This window comes from Pelodiscus sinensis, chromosome 1 (genome assembly GCF_052426305.1).
Source record: "Pelodiscus sinensis isolate ZL-2025 chromosome 1, ASM5242630v1, whole genome shotgun sequence".
Lineage (NCBI taxonomy): Eukaryota > Metazoa > Chordata > Testudines > Trionychidae > Pelodiscus > Pelodiscus sinensis.
In genome coordinates, this window is record NC_143052.1 from 143,119,461 (window position 1) to 143,146,418 (window position 26,958).

The 26,958-nt window shown below is 52.6% G+C and overlaps 2 protein-coding genes across 2 annotated transcripts; one reads left to right on the forward strand and one right to left on the reverse strand.

The window, feature by feature from the left end:
• The first annotated feature begins 19 nt into the window (after window positions 1-19).
• CDCA3 (cell division cycle associated 3) lies at window positions 20-4,656 on the forward strand. Its single transcript, XM_075903724.2, has 5 exons — window positions 20-351; window positions 647-800; window positions 1,273-1,560; window positions 3,482-3,603; window positions 4,209-4,656. The coding sequence occupies exons 1-5, from the start codon at window positions 139-141 to the stop codon at window positions 4,350-4,352; spliced, it is 921 nt and encodes a 306-aa protein (XP_075759839.2). The 5' UTR covers window positions 20-138; the 3' UTR covers window positions 4,353-4,656.
• A 1,780-nt stretch (window positions 4,657-6,436) lies between these two features.
• On the reverse strand, window positions 6,437-26,930 carry GNB3 (G protein subunit beta 3). The gene is made up of 9 exons (XM_075903690.2): window positions 20,285-26,930; window positions 19,685-19,723; window positions 19,391-19,497; window positions 19,208-19,271; window positions 10,276-10,438; window positions 10,129-10,195; window positions 8,362-8,563; window positions 7,748-7,964; window positions 6,437-7,397 (listed from the first exon to the last, which is right to left on the reverse strand). Exons 1-9 carry the CDS (start codon window positions 20,339-20,341, stop codon window positions 7,291-7,293), a joined length of 1,023 nt encoding a protein of 340 aa, XP_075759805.1. The 5' UTR covers window positions 20,342-26,930; the 3' UTR covers window positions 6,437-7,290.
• Window positions 26,931-26,958: the final 28 nt, after the last annotated feature.

Below are 26,958 nucleotides of genomic sequence, written 5' to 3' on the forward strand. Positions count from 1 at the left end.
AGTGGCGGGAGTGCTCCACCCCCAGCTCGGTGAAGGCGCCCGTCGGGCAGGGAGGGAGCGAGTGGCAGGCGCGCAGGCCAATGGGGGCGCGGGGCCGGGCACGGCCAGGGCGGGAGATTTGAATCGCGGAGCCGGGGGATGCGGGCAGCGTCGGGCGCGACTCGCGGCCTTTCCCTCCCCCGCAGGGCTCGCCGCTGCCCGCCCCTGGGCTCGCCGCTCCCGGAGCCCGCGGCCATGGGGGCTGCCGAGAGCTTCCCCGCCACGCCCCCCTCCAAGCCCTTCCTCCGGCACCTGGCGCACGTCAGCGACCCCCGCTCCCCCACGCCCGGCATCCTGCGCACCCCCATCGAGGTAGGGGCGCCCCGCCCCCCCAACGGACAGGCCCGGGCCGCCGCTCTCGTGCGCCTTCAGACCCCCCCCCCGGCTCGCCGCCCAGCGACCCGACCCTGCCGGCCGGCGCGTCCCCCTCATCCCGGCAACGCAGCTGGGCTCGGGATCCACCACACCCCTCCCCCCCCCCCCGCTCCACCAGCGGCTGCTCCGCTGCCCTGTTTGCACCGGAACCGGGCAGTGCTGCTGCCTGCCCGCTGTGCCCCCGTCTCCCGGCCTGGCTGCACCGACCTGCAGGCTCCGCTCTCTTTCCCAGGTGGAGAGCTCCCCGCAGAGAAGCTCCTCCGGAGGGGAGACGGCAGCTGACCAGAGCCAGACCAAGGAAGCGGCAAGTGACCAGAGACAAAGCTGGGACCCTCGGTCCCCAACCCTCGGCATCTCACGCACCCCTCTGAAGGCTGCGGTGACCGGTAAGTATGTGTCTTCTCTAGGACTGTGACTTGTTCCCGGGCTCGCTGGAGCTTGGGAGAAGAGAATTCTGTTCAATCTATGGCTCTGGGCCACTCCCCAGACTCCGATTCCACAGCGCTGGGGATGGCTCTGGAGTACCTTTCCCTGATTGTGTCTATTTAAACTCTCCCCCGTCCCCACACACGCACACATTGCACTTCACTCAAGTTTTTGTGCCCTTCAGATGATTCTTGCTTTATCTCCTCTATTCCTGGCTCTGCTGAGTGAGGTGAACTTAGCTCTAGAAGTCTCCCACCAAAATTTCACTACCCTGGCTATCTGAGCATTTCTTAATTCTTCTCTGAGCATACTCCAGTTTGTAATTGTCTGAGACTGACTGGGCCAGAGCTGGGTACAGTGTAACAGGTGGCGTGTCGCTGCCCACCCTCCTTGCCCCGGCTCTGTTAAGGTGCCTTATCCTCACCTCTCCAGACACCATAAACTGTTTGGTCAAGCAACTTGATGAGGCCTTTGGAACAGAGACCATGGATCAGGAGTCACTGCTGGAAGAGCTATTAGACCAGAGACCAAATCTTGGAGCTGCCCCTATCCCAGGGGAGGAGACAAATGGAAAGAACCCTCAGGGGGAAGGCTCTGACAGGGATGCATCTGAAGAGAAGATACCAATGTGGATGGAGGAAAAGGCAAAACAGCTTTCCAGTGCTTGTGCTCAGCCTGTAATGAGGTCATCTTGCTTCATTGACCCTCCCCGCACCTCAGGTGAGTGTATGGGTTCAGGGCCTCCCTTTGTGTGGGGGTTGCAGGTTCTGGGGAACTGACAGTGCCCTCCCCCAGGAGATGAGAAGGGGCCAGGTTGTTGGAAGGGTGTCAGTGTCCACCAAAGGGATGGGGGATCCAGAGAAAGTGATAAGTCATAAGGGCATGTTGGTATGGGTCCCTAGGAAAAGTGGAGCAGCAGCAGCATTGCCCCCCTTGTGTGGACTATGAAGGGCACAGGAAGTATGTGGAAAGGGAAGTAACGCAGCTGAACCTTTAGAATAGTGGACTCTTGCAGAGATGTAGGAGTACAAAACCCCAGGGTTCTGATCTAGTTATGAAAATGGAGAAAATGTGGACAGACTGATTATTCCTGCTCCCTAGACCCAGCCCTCACTCCCACACCAGCCACCACCCTGTGGTGCATCTCGTCCTGCCCCTACCAATTTCTGTCTTCATCACCCATCCCTGCTCCTTTTCCCTGCCATCAGTCACTTGCTGCCTCTGTTGTGCTTTAATTACTTGCTGGAGAGAAGGGAAAGATGAATGGTAGACAGCATTGCTTGTTTTAAGTTGAGGGCATTTAACTGTTAAGGTTGACTAATTGCTATGGGGTTGAGTGGGACAGTTTGTAGGTGCCTCAGCCAGAAATGGCAGTTTTCCCATGGTGATGTGTCTATGGCATCAGAGAGAAAGGTGCTTTTAATAAGGGAGAGTGACTTGAAGAGGATATTTTTCCCCCATCTGAAGCTGGAGCCTGTGGCCTTGCTTATAAGTATGGCCTCTGGGCAGGGGCAATGGGACCCCATACCCCACACTCAGGAGGGGAGAGTAGCAAAGGATCAATGCATATGGTAAGTGTATGAGTTTGGGGCCTGCAGTGAGATTAACCACTGGACCAATTTATCCGTGTGGATGGAATCTTTATCTCTTCAGCCTTTAAAATGGGAATAGAGATGTAGCTGTGTTAGTCTGATCTTGCTGAAACAAAAGAGAGGACTATTCGGCACTTTAAAGACTAACAAGATGGTTTATTAGGTAATGAGCTTAATAAACCATCTTGTTAATCTTTAAAGTGCTACATTGTCCTTTCTTTTGTTTTAAAATGGGATTGAGCTCTTTCTATGGCTTTGTCTACAGCAGCAACTGAATGACAAAATCAGTAGTGCTCCTTCCTCCTCCCTCTCCCGATAGGTTTTGCTGGTGAACAGTGTTTGCCCTTAAGAGGGCACTCTCCTGCTGACAAACAGTAGCTACGCTGTGCCACTACAGCTGTTCCACCACGTCACAAAAAGCTGCATAGTGTAGACCAAGGGTGGCCAACCTGTGGCTCCAGAGCCACGTGTGGCTTTTCAGAAGTTAATATGCGGCTCCTTACATAGGTACCAAATCCAGGGCTGGAGCTACAGGTGCCAACTTTCCACTGGGCCGGAGGGTGCTCACTATTCAACCCTCAGCTCTGCCATGGGTGCTATCCCCCTCCATCCCTTTCCCCCTAGGATCCTGCCACTTCCCATCCTCTCCACTGAGCCTGTGTCACCTCCAGTGTCTCCCACTGAGAGCGTGGACAGGAGGAAAAGGGGGAGGCGGCACTGATGGTGGGGCTGCCAGTGGGCGGGATGTGCTGAGTGGTGGTGGGGAGATGATCAGGGCTGGTGACATAGAACTGTTGCTCTTTGGCAATGTGCATTGGTAAATTCTGGCTCCTCCTCAAGTTTAGAATGGCCACATCTGGTGTAGACAAAGCCTAAAAATGCTCTAGCTCACTTCCAAGTCATTGGGCTGCTGTAGAAGTCATTAGCTGAAATTCTCTGGCCTTTTCTATGCAGAAGATCAGACTAGATTATCAGGCCAGAAAGGGCTATAAAATTGCTGAACCGTTACACCAATTGCACTTGCTATTGGTTTCATTCTCTTTCTCCAGGGGGCAAACCCACAAGACGTAAGGCCAGCAACAAAGTCTTGGCAGTCTCTGGAGGTACCGGGCGCTCTCCCCTCAGCATCCTACAGGACGACAATTCCCCAAGTACTCTCTCTTCTCGCCAGGTGATGCTTAGTGGGAGTCTTATGGGATGAGGCATTAGGACCCCAAAAGGGGCAGCATGGGGAGGGAACCCCGTAAGGTACTAAACTCCCCACAAGCTCAGTTCAGAACTCTTTCACTCCAGGCCCATCCCATTTCCCAGAACTCCTGGATGCTTATTTCCTAAACGATGCTGCTCCAGGATCTTTAAAAAGATTCTGCTGGTCGATTTCTGAGTTCTTTTTCTTTTTTGGTTTTACCTCTTACTGTGAGTTCTCTCTACATCAGCTTCCCACTAAATATCCTGTCCCCCAGGTTTGAGCCTCCTCAGACGCTTACAGGCAATCTTCCCACCATATCCTGCCTTTGCCATGCTGGGTATAACTTAAACTTTGAATCTCTCCTCAGATCCTGATAAGAAAGTGATTGCTAATCTCTGTGTCTTGATACCTCTCACAAGTGGCTTGTTGACCACATGGCCCCTGTGTATTTATGAGCTCTGCCTACCTTTTTAAGGGACTGAAGGGCCTAGAGCTGGGTGCAGTATCCCATGTAGTGTCTCCCCAGCACTGCAGAGAGGAACATTTCAGACTTGCCTTTGCGCTCAGTAATTTTCTCTCCTCTCCAGGGCAAGAGGCACCCATCTCTGGCAGAAAACCTGGGGGAATGGAAGGAGGTGGCAGCAGATCCAGGGTGTAACCTGAAATCAGGGGGCTCTGTCTGGAACGACTCGAACAAAGAGAATCAACACTGTCGTTTGGTGGAGAATTAAAGGGGTTGGGGGGCCCTTTCCCTTGGGCTCCTGACAATAACCCTTTCTTCTAATGCATCTGAATGGAGCCTTCTAAGGACAAAGGATCCTGCTGTGTTGGATAGGGACACTCTGGGCCTGTAGTCTCTTCTCTCCCAACCTTTTCAGGGGGAAGAGGCTGATCAGTACTTCTGTCCTCTAATTTTATGCATATCTCTTCATGTACAGGCTTCTGTGTGATGTGGCTATTAGTCTCTGAAATGTCACCTGTACTGCCTCAATGTATAAGTCCCATGCATGTGGTAAATAAACACATTTTAAAGATTCTGCTGCAACCTGTGCTTTGATGCTTCCTGCCGGGGCTAGTACTCCCCTCCTTGCCCAGCACCTGTCCAGTACAGCTGTTGCTGAATCTTGGCCCCAAAACAATTTGGCTCTTATGGGAGGAGGCGCCTCCCCCCCCCACTAACTCTGAAGGGAAGCAAAGGCTGATCTCCAGCATGCTCTGTTATATGCCTTTTGAGCCAGGGTCTGCAACATGCCCGGAGTAGCAGCCACTTTGACTAAAGCTCCCCATATACACTTTGAAGGGAGATGAAATACTGTAACGGCTATTCTGGTGCCTCGCTCTGGGATGGGAATGTTTTGTGTTGGGAGTTGTACCCCTCCACTGCTGAGCATTGCTTGCTGGGTGTTCTCTTTGGCATGCTAGTTTGGTGTGTGTGTAGTCCTAACTTGCTCTTTGCTACCGCCTCTGCTGTCTCATGGGGTCTGAGGGTTAGGCCCTTTCTTAGCTCCAACAAACCAGAAGCCTGGGAAAATGTCAGTCTGGCCGATCACTGGCTCAGAATTGCCTGAGTCTGGTGGATCCTGCTCCTAACTTGACCCCTTGTGCACCCCAGAGGGAGAATGTAAGAACAGCCATACTGGGTCAGACCAAAGGTCCATCTAGCCCAGCACCCTGTCTGCTGACAGTAGCCAATGCCAGATGCCTCAGAGGGAGTGAACAGAAACAGGGAATCTTCAAGCAATCCCTCTCCCATCGCCCCTTCCCAGCCTCTGACATAGGCTAGGGACACCATTCCTGCCCATCCTGGCTAATAGCCATTGATGGACTTAACCTCCGTGAGTTTATCTAGCTCTTTCTTAAACCTTGTTAAAGTCCTGGTCTTCATAACACCCTCTGTCAAGGCGTTCCGCAGACTGACTGCACTGTGTGTGTGTGGGGAGGGGGAATCTTCCTTTTGTTTTAAACTTGCTACTTATTAGTTTCATTTAGTGACCTCATAACACAAGAACCAGGGTACAAGTAAATAATTTTTCCTTATTCACTTTTTCCACACCAGTCATGATTTTATAGACCTCTATCATATCTGCTCTTAGTTGCCTCTTTTCTAAGCTGAAAAGTCCAAGTCTTTAATCTCTCTTCATGTGGGACCCGTTCCAAACCCCTAATCATTTTTGTTGACCTTTTCTGAACCTTTTCCAATGCCAATTTATCTTTTCTGAGATGAGGCAACCACATCTGTATGCAGTATTCAAGATGTGGGTGTACCACAGCTTTATATAGAGGCAATATGATATTCTCTGTCTTCTTTTCTATCCCCCTTTTTAATGACTCTTAACATTGTTTGCTTTTTTTGACTGCCGCTGCACACTGTGTGGATGTTTTCAGAGAACTATCCACAATGACTTCAAGATCTTTCTTGAGTGGTTATACCTAAATTGGTCCCCATCATTTTGTATGTATAGTTGGGATTATTTTTTCCAATGTGCATTACTTCATATTTATCAACATTACATTTCATTTGCCATTTTGTTGCCCAATCACTTAGTTTGGTGAGATATTTTTTGAAGCTCTTCACAGTCTGTTTTGGTCTTAAAGCAGCCAAGCGTTTGGGCATATGATGGGAGTAAGAGGAGGCTGCATAGGGCACGAAGAGAGGGAGGCCCATTTCTTCTCCTTTCCCTGGGAGCTGCCTCTGGAAGTGATGGACTAGAGCTGAGTGCAGTAGACCTGTAGGAGTTCCCAGATGACTATCCCCTGTGTTCCCAAGCATCATTTGCAGTGGCATGCTCCAGTGTCTACCTCAAATGATGCAGCACACATTTGATCTCTTTATTTTGTCTGAGCTATGAAACTCCTGTATGATAGTTATATCTTGAAAGCGGGGGCTGAAGTAGCCTACATGCTAATGCCAGGGCAAAAGCAATACACAGCACATGTGGGGGAAGGGAAGGGGACAGCTATAGGCATATGATAAAAATAAATTAATATTTCCTTGTCCCTAATGCCCTAGCTGGGGCAGTGTTCTCCTTCCTCCATTTGATGCATAGATTAAAACCGAGCTAACTGAAGGGGAAGGAATCCCACAGAAATTAGCTCCTCTTAGCAAAGGTTGATGCAGAGTCCTGGCTGGCTAACATCTCACCTCTCTAACCTTGTGCACAGGGAGGACGGTGTCTCTCCTGAGGAGGACAGGAAAGTGCATATGGAGAATTGGTTGCAGTCATGTAGTGGGCCCCACTTGGAGATGTAGGTCTTTTGTAGGGAGTGGAATTGTCTTTCTGCTATGTGGGTGAGTTCAGAGGGATGGCTGCCTGGAAGTTAATGCAAAGATAAGATGGGTGTGGGAAGTCAGAGAGAAGGTGGTAGAGAATGGGGCGAGGGGGGTCACTAGGTATGCACTTCAAGGTCCTAAAGCTTGTGCAACAGCCTCACTTGTGTGGGAACTTACAGCTGGTCCCAGGCTGAAAGCCTTAGGTCATATTTAGGGTGTGGGTTGAGGGGAGCAGCTAACGGAGAACTCTTTTTTCCTAGACCTCTCCTGCAGGCTAGGAAGCCCCCTATAAGTGACTCAGAGGGAAACATGCTTGTGACTAATGCACCAATTGTGCCTGATTAACAATGGCTTTAGAGTGGACTCCCTTCTCCCAATCTCCTCCCCCCCCCTCCTCTTCAGTTCCAAATCTTGAGGAAGCTGTCCCAGGAGCCGGTAGCCACAGCCATGCCATCTGCTGTCACCCCCAGGCAGCTCACCCTGTTGTCATGACCGGAGAGGATCCCTGAGGGAGAGAGGATAGACATCAGCAAGAGAAGGGCTGCGGGAGACGTTGCACTATGCGAATGTGACCTACACACCTGAACATCTGCCATGGACACATCCTAGCAGAGACCTTGTGCACACCTTAGTGCCAAGATGAGGCATTTCCCTCAGCGGGACTATAACCTGCCATTCCTAGGAAAAAAGTGACCTACCTTCCACAGTGGAAAGCCCCGGGAGAATCGACTCCCAGGCAACTAACCTGCCCCTCCTAGAAAAGTGGACTTTGTTTCCCATGGAGTGACTTGCTGGGGGTCCTCCCAGCCCTGCAGTGCAGGAGATAGTCCATCAGGCAGCTCCAGGAGCACTCACCCACACGCTCTGCCTTCAGGGAGTCCCAGATGTTGCAATTGAAGTCGTCATATCCAGCCAGCATGAGACGCCCGCTACGGGAGAAGGCGACTGAGGTGATTCCACAGATGATGCTCTCGTGGGAATAGACAATGAGCTCCTGATCCGCCCGCAGATCAAAGAGGCGGCAGGTGGCATCATCTGACCCGGTGCAGATGGCCTCACCGTTGGGGAAGAACTGGAGAGAAAGGGCACCATGTAAGGGGCCATAATCCTGCCCCACAGCACCCACTATGCCAACCTGGGCCCCCCTACACAGCTCTGACAATGCTCCCTGCCATTCCAAGGTCCGAAGTAAGGTACGCATCTGGCCCCCATTACTCTAGTGTCTGAGCATCATATACTCAGTGAGGTAGGGCAATGCTATTGTCCCCACTGTATACTTGGGGACTGAAGAGTTTGCCCAACGACACATGGGGCAGGGAACTAAATCCAGATCTTCCTAGTTCCAGACTAGTAACCATACCACGCGAGCACCCTTCTCAGAAGAGTGGCTCCCCACACAGATATGACAGTGTTCCCCTGACCCATAACCACACAGCTTTGCTGCTTCCTTTTGCTAGGCAGGGACCTACACAGATGGCATTGATGTCCGACTCATGGCCTGTGAACGTCTGACGGCAAGTTCCCTCCCGCACATCCCACAGCTTGGCAGTGGCGTCACAGGCCCCGGAGATAAACAGTTTGAAGTCTGGGGAGACAGCCAGGCTCATGCAGTCTCCAGTGTGACCCAGAAACACAGTCTTCTGCTGGCCCGTTTCAATATCCCAGAGCGCGCTGTGAGGGGAGCAGAAGAGAGTCAGCAGGGCTGCAGAGACAGAAGTGCTAAAGTTGTGAGGCCATGGGAGATGGACCAGCCGTTAGGGTGCAGTGGGGAGTCACCCCCGTTTTAAAGAAGGGAGGGAAACTGCTGCCCTGGCTCCCTGATGGACAACACCTTTACCAACCAAGTGAGTTAACAACTGGGACTTCCTTCTCACATGGTCAGTACAGATTAACAACTGAGCTAGTCCGTTGTCATAGCCCAGGACTAAGACGATGGCTGAGTTAATGCTGGCCAGGTCTATGTTAGAAAAACTGGTGAAGCCATAACGATGTTGGCTAGGGAGGGTGATTACTGTAATGGAGCTGGCACAGAGGTGCTTTTTGGCTGTACAGCTATTTTGCTCACCAAACTGGTACTAACTGTACTAGCTATACTAGCAAATTTTCTAGTGCAGACCTGGCCTCAGCTGGAAAGAAAACCACCAAGCTTATTGTAGAGGAGAGGGGGAAAATCTAGCTTCCCCTCTGCAGCCCTCCTTTGCTTCTTTATGCCTCAGAATTGCCACCCCAAAATTCAAAGCCATGAGTCATCCTCTGATGTTGTCATGGAGGTGCAGAAGTCACGGATTAGGTGACTTCCGTGACTTAAGCCCAATGCAGTGGGGAGCTGCAGGATCCCTGCACCACCTCAGGAGGCAGAGCTCCTGAGCTCCGAGCTGCCATGGGTGGCAGATGTATCCCACAGCTCCTGGCCACCTGGGCCTGCAGGGAGATCCTGAAGCTCCAAGCTACCCTTGACTCCCTCAGCTATCCAGCGTCTTTCCATTCTGTCATGGATATTTTTAGTAAAAGTCAAGGACAAATTACGGACTTCTGTGAATTCTTCTTGTTTGCCCATGACTTGTCTGTGACTTTTCCTAAAAATGTGTGACAAATTCTTAGTCTCAGTCACAAGTTTCAAATATAATCAACTTTGGGTTCTTTTTTGTTGTCTTCTGGTTTTGTAGAGTGATCGTATGTTGTGCTTAGCTAGGACAGTCCCCTTTTTAAGCCCTGTGCAGAGAGAGAGTGTGTGTATGTGTGTACATACTGGGCAGTTTCCCATGTGTTCTTGCCAGCTGTGAGAGCATCAGTTGGCAAAAGCAAATAAGACAAATGCTCAGTTTTTTAAAACGAGGAGGGTGTCTCTCCCTAATGGGGTATGGAAGAACGTTTGGGGGGGTAAGCAGCAATGCCAGCCTCACTGGGTGTGGGAAAGGCGATGGCATGCAGCCTAGCCCAGTGCATGAGATGGGGGATGCCCCTGAGGCCAGTCCCATGCACAGAAGGAGGCTCACATGAGCCCCCAGATGATAGGGGGAGAGGAGCAGCTCCACACAAGAGGTCTTGGGCAAACCCAGCACAGTGTCCCATTTTCCCTTTGGGAAATATGGTTGCCCAGTTTTTCTCTGCGACCATGAGGGCTAAAACCTGAGATTCTGACCAAATCCCATGATTTCTGGGGTCGGAATGCTTTAAGCGAAATGCTACCTATTGGGGACTTGAGCCACAGTGTGTGGGCAAAGGCAACCACTCACCAAGTGGTGTCTCCGGAGCTTGTCACAATACTATTGTCATCCAGGAATCGGCAGCAGGAGAGGTAACCTGAGGAGCAGGAACAATGGGTGAGAGTGTGGCTCAGGGGCAAGAATCCCCTGGGTTGCAGGAGAGGAGAGGGAACTCACCTGTGTGGGCCGAGAGCTCCCTGCTCACTTTGACGTTGCCTTCACGAGTCTTGAGGTTGTAGATAGAGCACATGTTGTCGAGACCTCCACAGGCCACAAAATTCCCTGAGGGGGCATAGGCACAGGTCATGACCCAGGAAGAACGGAGAGGGATGGCATGAACCTGGGGAGAAATGAAACACTCCTGGATTCTCTCAGCAAGAGAAACTGAAGGGAGCAGGGCAAGAGCAGGGTTGGCTGTGAGGAGAGTCACTCCAGGCACAGCCCCTTCTGTAGGAGGTGCTCTCGGAGGCAGTGCGAGTGATAGGGGAAGCTCTCCGTTTCAGTCTGGTGCAACTGCGAGGCGTTGGAAAAGAGCTAGTGAAGGAAGCAGGTCTCTGTAAAGTGCTGCGGCTGAGTGACTGTGGAACCCCACATGATGCTAGGAGAGAAAAGGCACTGAGATGTTACCCTACGTGGAAGAATGGAGCAGTTAAAAGCCCCACGAGAGCTCTGAAAATGTGGACACCAACTAGAGAAGGTTCAAAGAGCCCTGGATGCTAGGAGAAAGGAAAACAGAAAGAAGCTTCGTTTCTGACAGTAGCTGGTTCTGAAGCACTTGAGGTGTTAAGTAGGTTTTGGTTAGTTGGAGGCTGTGAACCACAGTACAGGCATTGGCGCTCTGCACTCCACCTAAAAGTGGGATATGTGAGAGTGATTTTTAATCAGAAAGAAGGGAACAAAAGGAAGGTGAAACTCTGTGTCTGAGCTAAGGCGGAAGGGGCCAATCATGCAGTTTTGGGGGCTTGCCTGTACCCCTCATAAGAGAGCAGGTCGTGTTTGGGATCTGGAACAAAAAACCTCAGAGACTACTGAGAGTCCCAACATTTACGCTCGACTGGTAATTAGAATTTTCCAAGCAACAGATGTCACCCAGCCCAGATGGAAGTTTATGAAGGGTGGACAGTGCTCTGACATGGTAGAGAATCCAAAACACTGCAAGACCTGGGGGCTAGAGGCATGCAGAGCCCACAATCCCAGTCAGAGACAGATCAAAGCTAGCACAAGCACGTCCATGTGTGCTGCAGTCATACCTTCCGCTTGTAGTGTGGACACCCTTAGCGTCATTACACTCTAACAGAGGAGGCAGCTTTGGCAGGACCCCACAGGGAGTAAAAGTTCCATGTTTGTACATATAGGAGGCCAATTTTAGCTGAAACTGTCCATAAGCCACTTATTGCCATTGCAGAAAGGGCCTGGCCACTCTCCCACCCAATGCCCAAGAATACAGAGATTGGGGTTGTTGGTTTTTTTCAAATTTGCAAATGGAACACAAACCTGAGAGAGATTTGGTGCTTGCAGGCACTTGCTAGAGCATTTGCAAAACTGCAGAGGAGCTAAGTCTGCAGCTAGATTTTGTACAGAACTATTAGATACAAAAAATAAATAGACCTGCCTGGATGAAATGTAGCCTGTGATTGCTAGGGCCGCTGTTCAGCACAAGCCCCTGCAGAACGGAATTCAGGCTATTAGCTCAGAGTGGCCGATAGCACATGCCCAGACCTGTATTACCAGTTTCAAAATGTGAACATGTAATAAGTGGGCAATGGAAGCAGGTATCGGGAAAGCGCTGGCACAGTGACATGGAGGAGAGGCAAGGTGGAGAGGGGAGGAGGAGGGGGGGCTTGAAAACAGCTTATGTTGGATGTGGTAGGGAACAGAGCTAGAGGAGGGAGTCAAAGTGTCAGAGTGATAGGTTAGGAAAATGTCAATGCGGCTGCAATCAGAGTGGCTATTTTTGGGGCAGGATTGCACTGTCAAGGCCAGAGAGAAGGATGCTGCTGTGATCAAGGCACAGAATGATGAGACCTGCGCAGATGGCGAGGAAAAGCTGTATCTTCAAGATATGATGCAGAAAGATCTGCAAGATTTAGACAAAGCCTGGATGTGAGGGCTTTGAGAGAAATCTGACCCAGAGCCTTAGGCCCGGTGCTCTGGAATAGTCCCTGTGAGGACCCCTTCTGTGTGCAGCACACTTGGGGTCACACTCTTTCACTGGGGTAGGCCCAGCTTTTCACCGTGAGCTCCCTTTAGTGAGCCCACCTGAACTGGACACTCGGGGAAGGTTTGCACATGGCTGGAGAGCAATGCACCCCGATGTCCTGACTCTGCAGTGACTCTCAGGTAGCATTGTAAAGCAGAAGTTTATTAGCTGTCTGGAACACAGCATGGAAAGTCCTTAGTCACCAGAGAGCAGGCGCTCAACTTCCCCAGACCCTGTGCCCCCTTCAGATGCCTGAATTGTCTTGCACATCCCCACGTTTCACCGCACTTCAAAACTTCTTGCTTACACAATCAGCCACAACAATACAAGAGTGTCACAGCAGCCTGGCACCAAAACATTGCCGACTGTCTCATCTTCACCATGCAGTTACAAAATAAACTAACTGGAGTATAAATATTGTACTTGCATGTCAGTGTATAGCGTATTCAGCAGACTAAACAAGCTATTGCCTGTAGGAAATTTTAATTTGCATTGACTTTGCTAGTGCGTTTATGTAGCCTGTGTAAAACTGGGCAAATATCTAGAGGAGTTGATATACCCCCTGGAAGACCTCTGCATCCCCTGGGGGTATGAGTACCTCTGCTTGAGACCCACTGAGACAGAGAATGGAAGGGTACAGCAAAGCCCATCTGGGTCAGTCCAGAGCTCGGAGCCCTCTCATCTCTTGGGAGTCCAAGTCTAGAAACCACCCTCTGTCTCCAGCAGCCCTCACGATACAACCCCCCACCCTTCCCCGGTCATTTGTTCTCCAGCTGTCACACCCAGCTGTCTTCCTAAGGAGGGTGACCCATCCATGGTCATTTGTTACTAGGTGCCAAATGTCCAGGCAATTGGAGGTCATCTAGTTCAGCCCTCTGCTCAAGGCAGGACCAACTCCCAACTAAATCAACCCAGCCAGGGCTTTGTCAAACAGAGACTTAAACACCTCTAGGGATGGAGATTCCACCCCCTCCCTAGGGAACCCATTCCAGTGCTTCACCACCCTCCTAGGGAAATAGTTTTTCCTAATATCCAACCTAGACCTCCCCACTACAATTGTGCATTCCCTCACGGTGTGTTCTAGGTCCTGGAGTAGACCCACCACCCCTGTCACCACCCCATGGCCATGAGGAGCTTGCTGTGGGACTGCTTTCCTCCAGAAAGCCAGTCACGTAGTTCATTCTCTGCACCTCAGAGACATGACTGTCTTTCTAACTGCACAAAGGCTGAAGTAGCTCCTCTGTCCTGGGCAATCACTAAGTTACCCCTTCCAGGGTTCTGCCTGGCCACCCTTTCCTTGGTCTCTGGGCATTGTTGCATTTATCCCTTTTTTGCCTGCAGTAATTATATCTCAGGTCCTTTGGACGAGGGCTGCCTCCTGCCTCACTCCCCAAATCTGGGTGTACCCAAGTCCCACTGCTGGGATGCATCCCCTTCTCTGGATCCAGGCTTAGGCCTGTCCCCTTTGGCTCTCTTTTCAAACCCAGACCTATTGTCCACAAACTCGTCTGCCAACATGCCAGCACTTTGCGGGACTTTAGGCTTCCTGTCCACTAACCACATTTTGAGGTTGCTCTCAGGGCAAATCTCATACAGCTTTCCCAGCGCAACACAGCAACGCAAATCCTCCAGGTTAGCGAGTCCCCTGCACCTGTTCAGCATTTGCAGAAACATTCTCCCATTAGAGCGGTGACTCCCTTGCGTAACGCTCACAATGGCTTGCCAGCACTCAGCTCCGGCACCACCGGGCTTGCTACATCAGTTAGGACAGTAAAAACATGGCTTGAGCCCTAACACCCGAGTCCCCACAGCTGTGTCATTACAAAATAAACTCTGGGTCCCTTCCATATAGGCTACACCATCTGGGGTCTTTTGTTCGACATGAAACCTTTTCCTTGATTCCTCCCTGGGTCAATTCAAACTAACTAGACAAAGCAGTGAGGTAGGCATCTACAGCTCCCCTCCTTAAACTAGGGCAACACTTTGGTGTCTAGTTCCCTGCAGAATGGGCCTTTCCTCACTTACCCCCTACATGGGTACTCTTGCCCCACAGCTTCTCCATCTCCAGTTCATGCATCTGCTTCTTCCCCCAGTCTTCTTGCTTCTATTGATCCAGCTGCTTCAAGTCAACTGATGGGGAACCAGGTCATGAAGACCATCCCCTGCTGGATGGGGAACGGGTCTGGTGGATGCCCTGCTGCTGCCTGTGCTGTTCCCAGCCCCTCTTGAAGCCCCACTGTGCCTGGAACCGGCTTTTTAGACTGGTCGTTCTTCTCAAGGGTTGCACTCAGCTGCGCCTTGTTGAGCTTCCCAACATTTAACCTGCTGTTCCTGAACAGGTTTGCGCTTTTCCTGGCAGGGAGCTGGTTAGGCACCATTTCCTCCCTGTTTTCCTTAACTTCCCTTGTTCCACCACTGCCAGCCCCTTACTGCTAAACTGCTAAACGCTTCTTGTGCCTTCAGCAGCCAACTGTCTATTGGGCGCATTCACCAACCATCCTCCACTGCCACCTCTCATGGAGCCACAGGTCCGGGGCTCTCAGACAGCTCTGGAATAGTCCTGGGGGGCGGAGGGGCTACTGTGTGCCAGGGCCCAGGTCATACTCTCTCACTGGGGTAGGCCTCTTTGCTTCATTGCCTCCTGGGGTCCAACCTTGGAGTGTTCAGCATCCCAGCTTCTCACAGAAAGGTCCTCTTCTGTGAGTGAACTGAACACCCAGGGAAGGCTTGCACATCCAAAGGGAGCAATTCACCCCTGACGTCCTGCTTCTGCAGTGCCCCTCAGCCAGCGTTGTAAAGCGGAACACAGCGTGGAAAGTCCTTAGTATCACAGGAAAATTATAGCCAAGTCTATCTGAGTCAGTCCAGAGTCCTCTGATGCCTCTTTAGTCCTAGTCCAGAAGCTTCCCTCTGACTCCAGCAGCCTATAAATAACTGCCCCCTTCAGCCACTCCCAGTCTCTCGTCCCATGGTCACCAACCCATCGATCGTGATCAACTGGTCGATCAGGAGGGCTCGACCAGTCGATCGTGAAGCGTTCAGGGGCTCCCCCCATTTCTCCACACCTCCAAGAAGCCCCACTACCTACCTCCAGAGACAATGGAGGTAGTGCCAGCTTCCTGCAAGGTGGAAGGAAGTCCGGCAGCTGTGCGCCACTTTCGAGGTTTCAGGAGGTGCACTGGCTGCTCCCCTTCCCCAAACAGCCAGCGCGGTACCAGACCCAGGTCTGTGGCATGTCGGGGACTTGCTGTGCGGAGGGGGGAAATGGGGTAGAAGTCCCCAGAGGAAGTGTGTGCTGGGGCTTTCCTTCTCTGGGGGGAGGAGGGGAAGGCGTCCTGGGAGGAGGCGCGTGCCAGAACTTCCCTCCTCTGCTGTAGGGGGTGGAGGGGATAGGATTCCCAGGGGGAGGCATGGACTGGTGACTCCCTGCCCCCACCAACATTCTGCCCTCTGCCCCCACTGGCACCCTGCCCCCTGTTTCAGAACCCTGTCCCCTTCCCCAGCACCCTGTCACCACCCCAGCACCCTGTCCCCTGCCCCCACTGGCATCCTGTCCCCTGCCCCAGCACCCACTAGCACCCTTCCCCAGTACTATGTCCCCTGCTTCCAACAGCTCAGTTGGGGCCACATTAGTGAGGCTTGTGGGGTTTTGGAGGAGTTTTTTTTTGCATCTCACTTGTGTGGCCCCAACTGACTTTTCTGTGGGTCAGTGACCCCGACTCAAAACAGGTTCCCCGTCCTTCTCATAAATAAATACAATGCTGAAACTTTTTGTGTGTAACATATTTTATTTAAAAATGAAGCCTGGCCAACAAACCCCCAATTGGGGCCAAGCCCCCATCTGGCCGCAGCATCATAACACTCCTGCACCACCCCACCTCCCAACCCTAGATCTGAGCCTATCATACACTGGAACCCCCTGTCCTGAGCCTTTCACATCCCCAAATTCCTGCACCCTCACAACCTCAGTCTTCTGCCACAACACTCCTACACCATCCACACACTGCACATCATACTCCCAACCTCCCTGCCCTGAGCCCCTCACAACCCCCACCCAAACTCCTGCACCTTCACAGCCACAAGCCTATGGCTTGCTCAGAATCCCAACCCTCCACCTGACCTCAACACTCCCCAGCCTGGAGCCCCCTCCACCTCCTCCTGCACCCAAATTCCCTCCCAGAGCTTGCATCTCTCACCCCTTCCCTCACCCAAATTTCTCATTCCCACCTGATAGCCCACACATCCTGTCTCATCCCAGTGAGGGTATTGCCAGATTGCAGGAGTTTTTCCGGGATTCCAGAGGTATCCCAGAAAAACTCTTCTGCATCCAGTGACGTATTTGTTCTTCCACTTTTTTTAGTGGAAGAGCAAACATGCTGTTTTGGCAACCCCTCTATTCCTCATTCCACGAGGAATAAGGGGGCTGCCGAAAGAAGGGGTTTTTCTGACATTTGGTCTAGTCTAGACAGGCCAAATGTTGGGAAAACCTCTTCCTACAGAAGAATAGAAAAAAAGCAGCGGTGTAGCCCTATGAGAGTGTAGAAGGACTGGGGATAGCAAGTGATGGAGAGGAGGAGAACAGAGGGCGGGGCTTCAAGGAAGGGGCGGAGTCTTGGGGGAAGGATGGGGCAGTACATCTTGGCTTGTTCTGACATTTAAAAAGTGATCTTGGGTGTAGAAAGGTTGGAGACCCCTGCTCTAGTCCTTTGGTCTTCAGCTGGACACAGCCAGCTGGCTTCCCAATGAGGGTGGGCCATCCATGTTCATTAGTTGCTAGGTGCCAAATGTCCAGGCAACTGTAGTGGCCATTGTCTTCTGGGGCTCTCCCCAGGCATGGGACCCCAGGCAGCTAGTCATTGGTCTCACTAGTATCTTGGGGTCCCTGCAAAGCGTAAAAGTCCCTTTCCCCACACCTAGTTAACCATGAACCACGTGGGGAAATTGATGTGCACAGGGCTGACAAAAGACTTAGCCAGGGCCTGGGAGGAGCCAGCTCTGGGCACCCCTGGAAGGGGCAGGATCTTGGGCAGAAGGGGCGGGGCCCAGCCATCCCTTCAGTGGTGCCGTGGCTACAGGCACATGCTGCTGGAGGTGCCCGTGGTGATTTAAAGGACCCTGGGTTCTAGACATTGCAGCTGCCAAGGTAGCAGCAGCTGGGAGCCCCTTTTAAATCACTGGGGCCCAGGGCAGCTGCCCCCACCTTTGGCAACCCTGTACACAACAGTCCTCCAAGATATCACAGCGCACTGCCACTCCTTCACAAGCTCCAAATCAAAGATGACCATCTAGGTTACAGGCCTGAGTGACAGGCAGGATGGTGGTTTTATCTGCAGCAATCAAGCCAGGAGCTCACAAAGGAGACTATTATTCTCCCTTCCCTGGGATAGTGTTACTGCCCGAGCATCTCAAATCTATTCTTAGTGCACATAGGGCACTGAACCTCATCATGTCTGACAATGGGCCACACACAACGGGCATCAGTTTAAACAATTTCAGTGAAATACTTATTTAGAAGCCTGACGGCTAATCTCCATCATCCCCATTCCAATGGGTGGCGGAAAACATAATGAAGTATGATTAACCAACATACTAAAGTATTTACTGAAAAAGGCCAAGGAATCAGATTTTGATCCATATTTAATTCTATTAAATAGCAGAATGCCACCAATGACGCACCAGATGTTACCTGGTGACATGTATCACACAGAAAACACAAGGGCTACGTCTAGACTGGCATGATTTTCCGGAAATGCTTTTAACGGAACAGTTTTCCATTAAAAGCATTTGCAGAAAAGAGCGTCTAGATTGGCATGGACGCTTTTCCGCAAAAGCACTTTTTGCAGAAAAGCGTCTGTGGCCAATCTAGACGCACTTTTGTGCAAAAAAGCCCCGATCGCCATTTTCACGATCAGGGCTTTTTTGCTCAAAACAAATCTCAGCTATCTACACTGGCCCTTTTGCGTAAAAGTTTTGCGCAAAAGGGACTTTTGCCCGAACGGGAGCAGCATAGAATTTCCGCAAAAGGCACTGATTTCTTACAGTAGGAAGTCAGTGCTTTTGTGGAAATTCAAGCGGCCAGTGTAGACAGTTGGCAAGTTTTTCCGGAAAAGCGGCTGATTTTCCGGAAAAACTGGCCAGTCTAGACACAGCCAACCAGAATGCCTGTTACAATAGAACCTGATGTCAGAGAAGCGGAGGGACTTGAAGATGCAGAGAGAGAGAGAAAAGGCAACCCCCCCCCCCCCCGCACAAAAAGAAAACCAAAAAATGATGACCTAGGGTTCCAAGAGCTGCCAGCACTGCAAGAAAAAGCCCCCATGCATAGTGGGAAACAAGAGCTGCAGATAGCTGAGAGGTTGCCTCCCCAGACAGACACATACTGAGGGGGAACAGGTGACACCTTCTCCAACTTCCTCAGGAGAGGGCGTCGAGGGGCACTGTATTTGCCATCTTGCCCAAGAAGGCCTCAGAGAGGCAACAAGCACGGCAAGGTAAAGCAGAGGGGCCTGAGCGATTGGCAGGGCCAGAATACATGGACTTCTGACAAACAGCTGCGCTGCTGTTTGAAGGGAGACCGGCAGGGCCGAGCAGTAAGGCAAGAAGATGAACGGAGCTTGGTTAAAACATTCAGTTGGGGGGATGGTACGTATTTGGCCTTGCATGTTATGTGCATTGTTAGTGTTTTCAATCCAGCGGGGGAAGGGGCAGGTGGGGAGCTGTGCGTCCCAGAGGCTCATGCTATGCAATGCAGAGGCAGCTGGGACCAAGCCATTGATGAAGCATGTCACTGAGCGCCACAGCATGGCAGGGAGGGTGGCCGAAGTTTGGCTGAAGAGGAGCTCCCAGCTGCTCCACTCCTGGCCCCACAGCAGGTGATTCTGCCTGCTGAGGCATACACCCAACTCTTACCTTATTGGTTGTGTAAGTGTCCCACACGATCAGTTTCCCATCTTGCGAGGCACTGACCAGGAGTCTAGGAGGGGAGAAAGGAAGCAGGCCCCATTAGTGCTCCTCTCCCACTGGGCCCCTCACCCCAGCATCCCCCCTGCCCTGTCACTGCACCAACTCAGTCAGCAGCAGCATTTCACTCACTTCGAGTCTGTGGACCAGTGCATGGCGTAGATCTTGGCCAGGTGCCCACGCAGGGTCCTCCGCGTACGCATCTGAATGCGTCCAACTAGCTCCACCCCGGACACAATCTAGGGGAGTTGGGGATTCCCCCAGGGAGAGAGAAGTTAAACCTCAGCCCCCAGGGATACCCCCCCCCCCCCACTGCCACATGGCTCCATCCCGCATGCCCCCAGGCTGCTCTGGGAGCCCAGCCGGGGGCTTGTGGCTGATTGGCACATCCACACCTGGCCGAGGCTGGCTAGCACCGTCTCCTACCTGAGCCAGTGTGGTGTCAGCACAGGCCTTCCGGGCATCCTGCAAGGAGGGGGAAGGGCAAGAGACAGAGAGAGCATGAGGGGCAAGGCATAGGATCGGAAAACTTCCGTGGGCCAGGGTTCTGTGTTGTTTTCATGGCCCCCAAAGCAAGGGGCTCCTGGGCGCTATGGCAACACCACAAATAAGCATAGAGAGTACTATGAGGCACAACACCTGCCCCTCCCCACCCCAAGCTACTTTTCTCCCCCATTAAGTCCCTCCCCTGGGGTGCACCCCACAGGCAGGGAGGTTAAATCCTACGGAGGATGTGGAGTCTCCGATGCAACCCTCTCATCCCGGCCTCACAGATCACCCCCCCCCCCCACCACATGCCAGGCGCGGTTCTTTCTTGGGGTTGGATAGTGGCTGCCTTCCTAGGGGCTCCTGGGCCCAAGGTAGGAGAGAGCTGAGATCCCGCAGGAGCAGAGGTGGTGGCTCTCTCTGGATGGGAATTCCCTGCCTTGGAGGGCGGGTGCTGTTCTCTTGGGCTGGGATTCCCCTGAGTAGATAGGAGGGGGAGTGGGCCACATGGTCTGATCCGTGCTTCATCTCAGGTGTTACCGCAATCTGCTTCTTCAGCTGCTCGGCCTCCTGCCTCATCTGTTCCATTTCCCCCATCTCGGCCGCCTAGCAATGAGTCCTCCACTCGGGGAAGCCTGAGTCCTGGGGAGACCAAAACAGGGCAGGAGCTGTAACAGGGTCTCACCTTTCCCTTGCATCTCCCAGCGCTCAGCTTCCCAAAGGGCTTTACCTGCCAAGAAACAGCCAGGACTGGGGTGGGACTTGGCAGCCATTTAACAACTGCATTACAGGGCACTTTGGGACAGGAAGTGAAGGGGAGTGCTGTATCTGGCTGAACCTGTGAAGGGAACGTAGGAAAGAGGAAAGGACTCACCTCAGCTGAGGTTTGGCCAAGAAAATGCATTTAATTCCCCAGCTCCTGGGGAGAGTGCAGGCCCAGACACAGGAATTTCTGTGGTGGACAGGTGCTTTTTTTGTAAATGAGGACCACAAGGGTATGAATGTACCTCCATGGTCCCCCAGGTAAGCAGGGAAATCAGCCCCAGTCTTCCCCCAGTGGCCAGAGCATGGGAGAGGGAGGTTGGGGTAGGGCACCACTCTTGTCTCCTCCCAGCTAGCCGGAGCACACTTACTTGGGGGACCATGGCGGGAGGCTTTTGTACCCTTCACACATTCCCTCCCAGCCCCGCAAGGCCTGGAGTGACAGATCTCAGGCAAGCAAGATCCTAGTTTCATATCACCTCTAAAAACCTCACTAGCATCACATAGCCCAGGGACGCGTGCTCACTCGGAGCAGCAAGTGAGTCCTCTTCACAGCTTTCTCAGCTCTACTTACAGTGCCCTGTTTTCCCTGTCACGCCCCATCCTGTCCCTCACACACCTGCTCTTTGTGAGTTCAGTATTTCCCTGGTGATGGTGTCATGTTCCCGGATGTGCCCCATGTGATTTGCATCTCACCTGTTTGTTGCCAGGGATCAGCTCCCAGGTTGGGAGGGTTCCTTGAGCCCAGCCAACCTTGAGGGCAGTGGCAGACCCTCACCAGGCCCCGAGCTTCCCCAGGCCAGGAAACACAATGGCTTGGATCTCTTCATCCAGCACCTGGTGGTACATTGTGCTCTATTCAGCCCTAGCTCCCCCTTTGCCTGTGGTGGGCTCCAACCCCTTCCCTTGGGGAGACAGATCCATAGGCTCATGCCCCGCCCAGCACTGGGGGGGATGGCTTGACTCAGTCTCAGCCCCTTTCTGTGTAGTTGCCTCCTCAGGCACATGCGGACAGTTCTTAAGACTCTCCCTTTGTTCCCAGTTTTGCCAAGCCTGCTGCATGAAGCTCTTTGACTCTCTTGCCAGAACTGGACTCCCCCACATCCTCCCCGTAACGTTTCTGTGGCTCTTCCTCGAGTTCCCCCACCCGAACCATCCTGCAGCATCCTCAAAGCCCTGCTCGGGGGCCCTGGAGGTGCCACACACTCTCCCAGCTTTCATTACACACAGAGTTTGACTTCTTGCAAAGAGCCTTAAAAGAGCAAGGCAAGTATCACTGGGGGAGTTGTTCCTGGGTTTCCTGAAAGCATCCCCAAGACAGCCTCTGGAATCCAGGAAATTCAAGGCTACAAGCCCTTGGGTTTTTGGGATGGCCTATGGCTGCATTTGTGAACCAGAGTCCCTTGGGCTGGTCCTGATGACCCTCAGAGGGTATGTCTACACTACCACCCTAGTTCGAACTAGGGTGGTAGTGTAGACATACCCAGAGTGAGCCAAGGCCTCCCTCTGCTAGCTGCCTGTGGCTGAGTGGTTGGGGTCACCTGTGGCCACCCAGGGGGCATTCAGTAGCATCAGAGGCAGCACGTTCCAGTGAAGTAAGTGGAGTATGGCCAGCAAATCACTAATCTCAAAACTAATCCCAGATTCCTCTGTGGCTTTGGGTAGGTCCCTTCCCTTCACTGCACCCCAGGTCTCCCAGCTATGAAATGGGGACACTAATTTAAGCAGGATCCCCCATCCAGGGGGCTGAGACAACCAGCTGATGTTTGGCAGGTGAGGACTGGCTGCTTCCCCCCACCCCGTCCAACTTCCAGCCTGCTTGGAGAATTGTTCCTCTAGTAAAAGTTGGCAATGGGGCAGAACCCAACACAAGCTGCTTGGCTCTGTTTTCTTGAACAGAAACAGGCCTTAAAGACTCCTCCCATCATCACCCCACAAGTTCAAAAATCACAAGTCAGGCTCCGAGACCATGAGATTTAAATCAAAAATACAAGGGCACCCTTGTTTCTTTGCAGTCTGGGCCTTGTGGATGCCTGTAGGTCCCGTTTCCCAGCCCTTCTCCCCAGGCTAGAGCCGTATGGTTTAAGATGAAAGCCGAGAGTCTCAGGTAGGGCTGTAATCAGGAGCAGGGGCTTTAGCAAAAGAATCAAATATTGGAAGATGTGATGAAATCAGGAAAGCTAGCGCCACTACCACACACACTTTGTATAGAGCATTAAGGTCAGGGTGTATCCCATAGAGCCATCCCCAGCCCTGGAAAACCTCAGGCCAGGCTGGTGAGGAACAATAGTGCCCCGCATAATCAGGAAGCTGTTCCCTTTCAGGCATGGGGAACAATTTTTCTGGACTTTGTCCTTCTCCCCACTTCCACCCTCCCATGCATCAGCAATGTCCAACTGTGCCCAGCTGAGTTCAGCTGCCTCTGCTCACATCAACCAGAGCATTTCCCGCCCTCCTTGCATGGCCCCTGTGCTACACTCCTGCCATTAGTTCTCTGTACCTCCTCTGGAACCTCTGGGCAGTCCTCATGCTGCACCCACCTTCCGGCAGGGCATTTCTCTCTGGCTTATCTCCTCCAGCCTCTGTTTTGGGGTCCCTGTGGGCTGAGTACCAGGCCCTGCTTCTTAAATCTTTGTCTCAGAGGCTTCATTGGCTCTGGCCTGGACAATTGCCTCTTCCTTGAATGCAGCCTCCCTACTGCTGTTTGGCTGTGATACCCCACCACAGGCTTGTGGGGCTGCTCCTCTGCAGTTCCTGCCTCCTGCACTCCTCTGCCTTCCCCACTGCCCAATCCATTTCCAGCCCCACCTGCACAGCCCCTTCTTCCCTTGGCCTGTTTGCTTACTGTCCCTTGGGTTGGGGACCAGGGTTTGTGGGAAGCTGCTCCGTGAAATGAAGTTGCACAACGAGATGAGGGGCTTGCAGAGCTGGCAGGAAGATCAAAAGGACAAGGGTGAGCTGTCAAGGAGGGATAGAAATGCTAAATATAGAGGGAGCAAGAGGAGCTATGGCTCAGTTTCAGGTCTTCATTAGGACCCTTAAATGCCTTTGAGGAACCAATCTAATGAAGGTTGGGAATTGTTTCTAGCCCCAGAAGGACAAGGAGCCAGAGCTGAGAGAGAATAATAACTCTACCTTCCCCATAGCCACCACTGTGCCTCCTCCCAAAGTGATCTGCAGAGAATGAGTCACCTATTCAGCTCTGAAATGCAGCTGCCTCTTGGGAGGGGCATGGTAGGTACTTACAAGTGATACTGCATGAAAATTTAGGACAGGAAGTGGAGGAGAAGAATTGAATCAACAAAGAAAATTCAAGGAAGCCGAATGGGGTCGGGAGTGGTTGGGGGAGATGGCATCCGCTACTGAGTCAGCCAGGCCAATCTGCAGCACATCCCCCTTAGCAATGTCCCTGTCTTCTGCCGCATTTCCCCTTCCCACCCCTGTGACTCCAAAGAGTCAACACGCTCCCCGGTGCCTCCTCTAGGCTGCCCTTTAGCCATGCAGAGCTACCAGCTCGTCCTCCTCTGCTCTTAGGCCTATAAGCCAACAGCCAAGTCCCTGCAGGCCCTGGGTGTATTTACTACAAACTAAGCAAATCCAGCATTGTCTCTCAACGTGTCTGTCCAGTTCTCTGCGTGCCGGCCCCTTCGCGCACTGCTGGGGCTCTTGGCCTGGATGCTCCTCTGGACAGGGCCTGTGTCTGGGTCAGGGTAGCGCTTAGCACCAGGGCTGGGCACTGGCATGGGAATAGCAACCCTACCCTAAACAAACTGTACTAATGGCAGCAGGGAGCACTCCAGCCCTGCGGCACAGCCCCCGAACTCCACCCCGGGCACTGGTCACCCACTCCACCTCATTCTGTTTGAATGAGGACTGGGGGAAATTGTTGGGTGGGGTGGTGGCACGGGAGGGGTACAGCCCTCTGGTTTAGATCAGCCGGCATCTCCTCACCTATCTTGGAAAGGGGACTGCAGCTCAGCTGGGGAGCCTTAAATAGAAAAGCGAAAGGTACGGAAGGGCTGAGGATTAATAGGGGATGTTGTGGGTCCCTGTGTAATCCCTAGACAGGTGTATGCGCTTGCCCTGGTAACCCTGAGCTTCTTCAGAGCTGAATAGAGATGATCCTCTTCCTCAGCCACAGAGATCAAAGGGCAAGGGTAAAATTACCCTGATCTTACTTTTTCTCTAAATGGGACAAGCGCTTGCTGCAACAAGCTGGGTGGGGAGCACGAGCGCATGGGTTCCTATTGGAGAGTCTGCATCCCAGCTACCGGTGCGGGGAGGGGGGGTCATACACATCTGAGACATGTTGGAATCTGCTGTGATTTTATCCTGCGAGGCGAGGGGGAGGGTCTCCCCCTCCCATGTGCAAAAGAGATGAGTGGTTTTTACTCCAACCTTCTTCCCACAGAAAACCCCTCTTCCACACAGTCTACACATCTAGTTACAAAGACAGACCCACACCCAGAGCCCCTGGATCTGCAGAGAGGGTCACCGATAGTCCCCCGGACTCACTTATGGGTAAAGACCTTCAGGAGAAGGAGGTAGGCTCAGGGGAAGCAGCAACGCAGGAATGTCCTTACCGTGCGTGGGCTGTGGTGGCCGCTGTCCCCTCCTGGTAGGCACTCCCTTGGTCTCCTGGGGGTTTAGCTCCCCTCAGGATGGGAGCCCTGGTCACGCTGCTGTCCCCCTCAGTTCTTCTCGTTGCTGTGCCAGCCGTCCACACACGCTGCGTCTCTCCCTCACTCTTGGTGTATCAGCCTCTCCCAGGACTGATCTCCCCATAGGGAGTTGGGAGGCTGTGTGGGGGGAGGGCGTGGGTTGGGGAGGGCTGATTCCAGGAGCAGCATCAGGCAAATTAAATCAGACACCAGAGAGTTGGGGAAATCGGATTGGGACTTAATGCAAAGCAGGTGGATAGGGAGGGGATGGAGGGACAGGCGAGAGTAGTGCGCTGCTTTTGAAGGGAAAACATCACACAGATTTGACTCCCTTTGCTTGTGGTAGTAACAAACTAGTAAGTTGAAGAGTAGACAGAAGGAGCTAGGATCATCAGATGGGGGTTGTGCCAGGCACTGAATTCCAACCGCTTCCTAAGGGATAGCCTCTCCCACTGCCTGGTCACACAGAGGTCAGGTCACAACTTGACAGGCAGGGGCTGAAGGGCCTGTGCATCTGATGGTATCCTGGCTACCCCCTGGCAGAAACCCTCATGTGTGGGGACAGGGCTGGGATCAGGGCCGGGATCAGGGCCTCAGGGGGATGCAGAGGTGGGACGGGGCATGGCATTGGGTAGGCTGGCAAAAGCATTTGCTTGAAGGCCTTTTGGCAGTTGCTTTTGCAGGATGCTGCTGTGGAGGATTATCTTGGCCTCAATCTCTTTTAATCTCTCCTGCAGCTTTGGCCCAATCCTGAGATAAATACCTTTTAACGGATCTCATCTGACGTCAGGAAGCATCAATCTAATCACCCAGGCCACCTCTGGGCCAGAGCTAGGCACCACTGCACTGCCATACCTGCTTACCTGAGACTGGACTACGGAGCTGGGGGAGAACAATCTGTCCCACAACCGGCTTCCCAGTCCTCTCCGAACACATGGAAGGAATTCTATAGGAGGGTGAGGAGGGGGGACATGACACTGGCTGGGTGGGGAGAGGGAGCCTGAAATACACTGTGACTTCATTCCCTCAGTGCCTGACCATGGAGTGAGAGTAAAGGATAAGGCGAGATGGGATGTTCTCTGATGTGGTGGGGAATGAGCACCTGGTCTCAGCAGGAATGCATCACAGCAACTCCGCACTGGCATTAGAGTGTATAATGTTTGGTAGCATCTGCTCATCCTGAAAAGATCTGTGGGATACACAGCCATTCTGACTGGACAGAGGTTGGGAGCCAATGACTGTGCATGGCTTTCTCTTGTATTTGTTCTGGGCTCCCCTCACAGCTCTGTCAGTGCCCCTCAGTCCTGCCGTGCAGCCCCTGGTATTTCTGACCTGAGTCCTCCTGCATCTGTCAGTAGCCTTAACCCTGCCCTGTGGCCCCCACTGCTATCAGGCTGAGTCGGCCTTGGGCTCATGGATTTCATGCATCCTGGGTTGTACTCTGGTTCTAATCCCTCCCAGGAATGGGGTTACTGCTCTTTTCAGTACTCCCTCTTTGTCTCTCTCAGCTCCTGTTTGGCTGTAATATAATCCCATCTCTGGATGCTAATACTCTAGGCACTGACAGCAGATTGTTTTTATCCCAGCCTGGACAATAAATGATGCAGCAGCAGCCCTGCTCTCCCAGAAATATATATGAGAGAGAGAGAGAGAGAGAGAGAGAGAGAGATGGTGGAGCCCTTGTTTCAGGGCAGTGAGTTCCAGAGATCCCCAACCTCACAGCGTCAAGCCCACGCCCAGCAGAGTGTGTTTCTCCCTCCCCTCCCCTGTGCGTATCTGTTTGTTTGGAGC

Excerpts from the sequence above, each read along its gene's own strand:
- CDCA3 (XM_075903724.2), top strand. The coding sequence starts at position 139 with ATGCGGGCAGCGTCGGGCGCGACTCGCGGCCTTTCCCTCCCCCGCAGG. Across the intron at positions 352-646 it reads TCCTGCGCACCCCCATCGAG|GTGGAGAGCTCCCCGCAGAG; the intron begins GTAGGGGCGCCC and ends TCTCTTTCCCAG. Across the intron at positions 801-1,272 it reads TCTGAAGGCTGCGGTGACCG|ACACCATAAACTGTTTGGTC; the intron begins GTAAGTATGTGT and ends TCACCTCTCCAG.
- GNB3 (XM_075903690.2), bottom strand. The coding sequence starts at position 20,341 with ATGGGGGAAATGGAACAGATGAGGCAGGAGGCCGAGCAGCTGAAGAAG. Across the intron at positions 10,439-19,207 it reads ACACTTACACAACCAATAAG|GTTCATGCCATCCCTCTCCG; the intron begins GTAAGAGTTGGG and ends ATTTCTCCCCAG. Across the intron at positions 10,196-10,275 it reads GGAGCTCTCGGCCCACACAG|GTTACCTCTCCTGCTGCCGA; the intron begins GTGAGTTCCCTC and ends CCTGCTCCTCAG.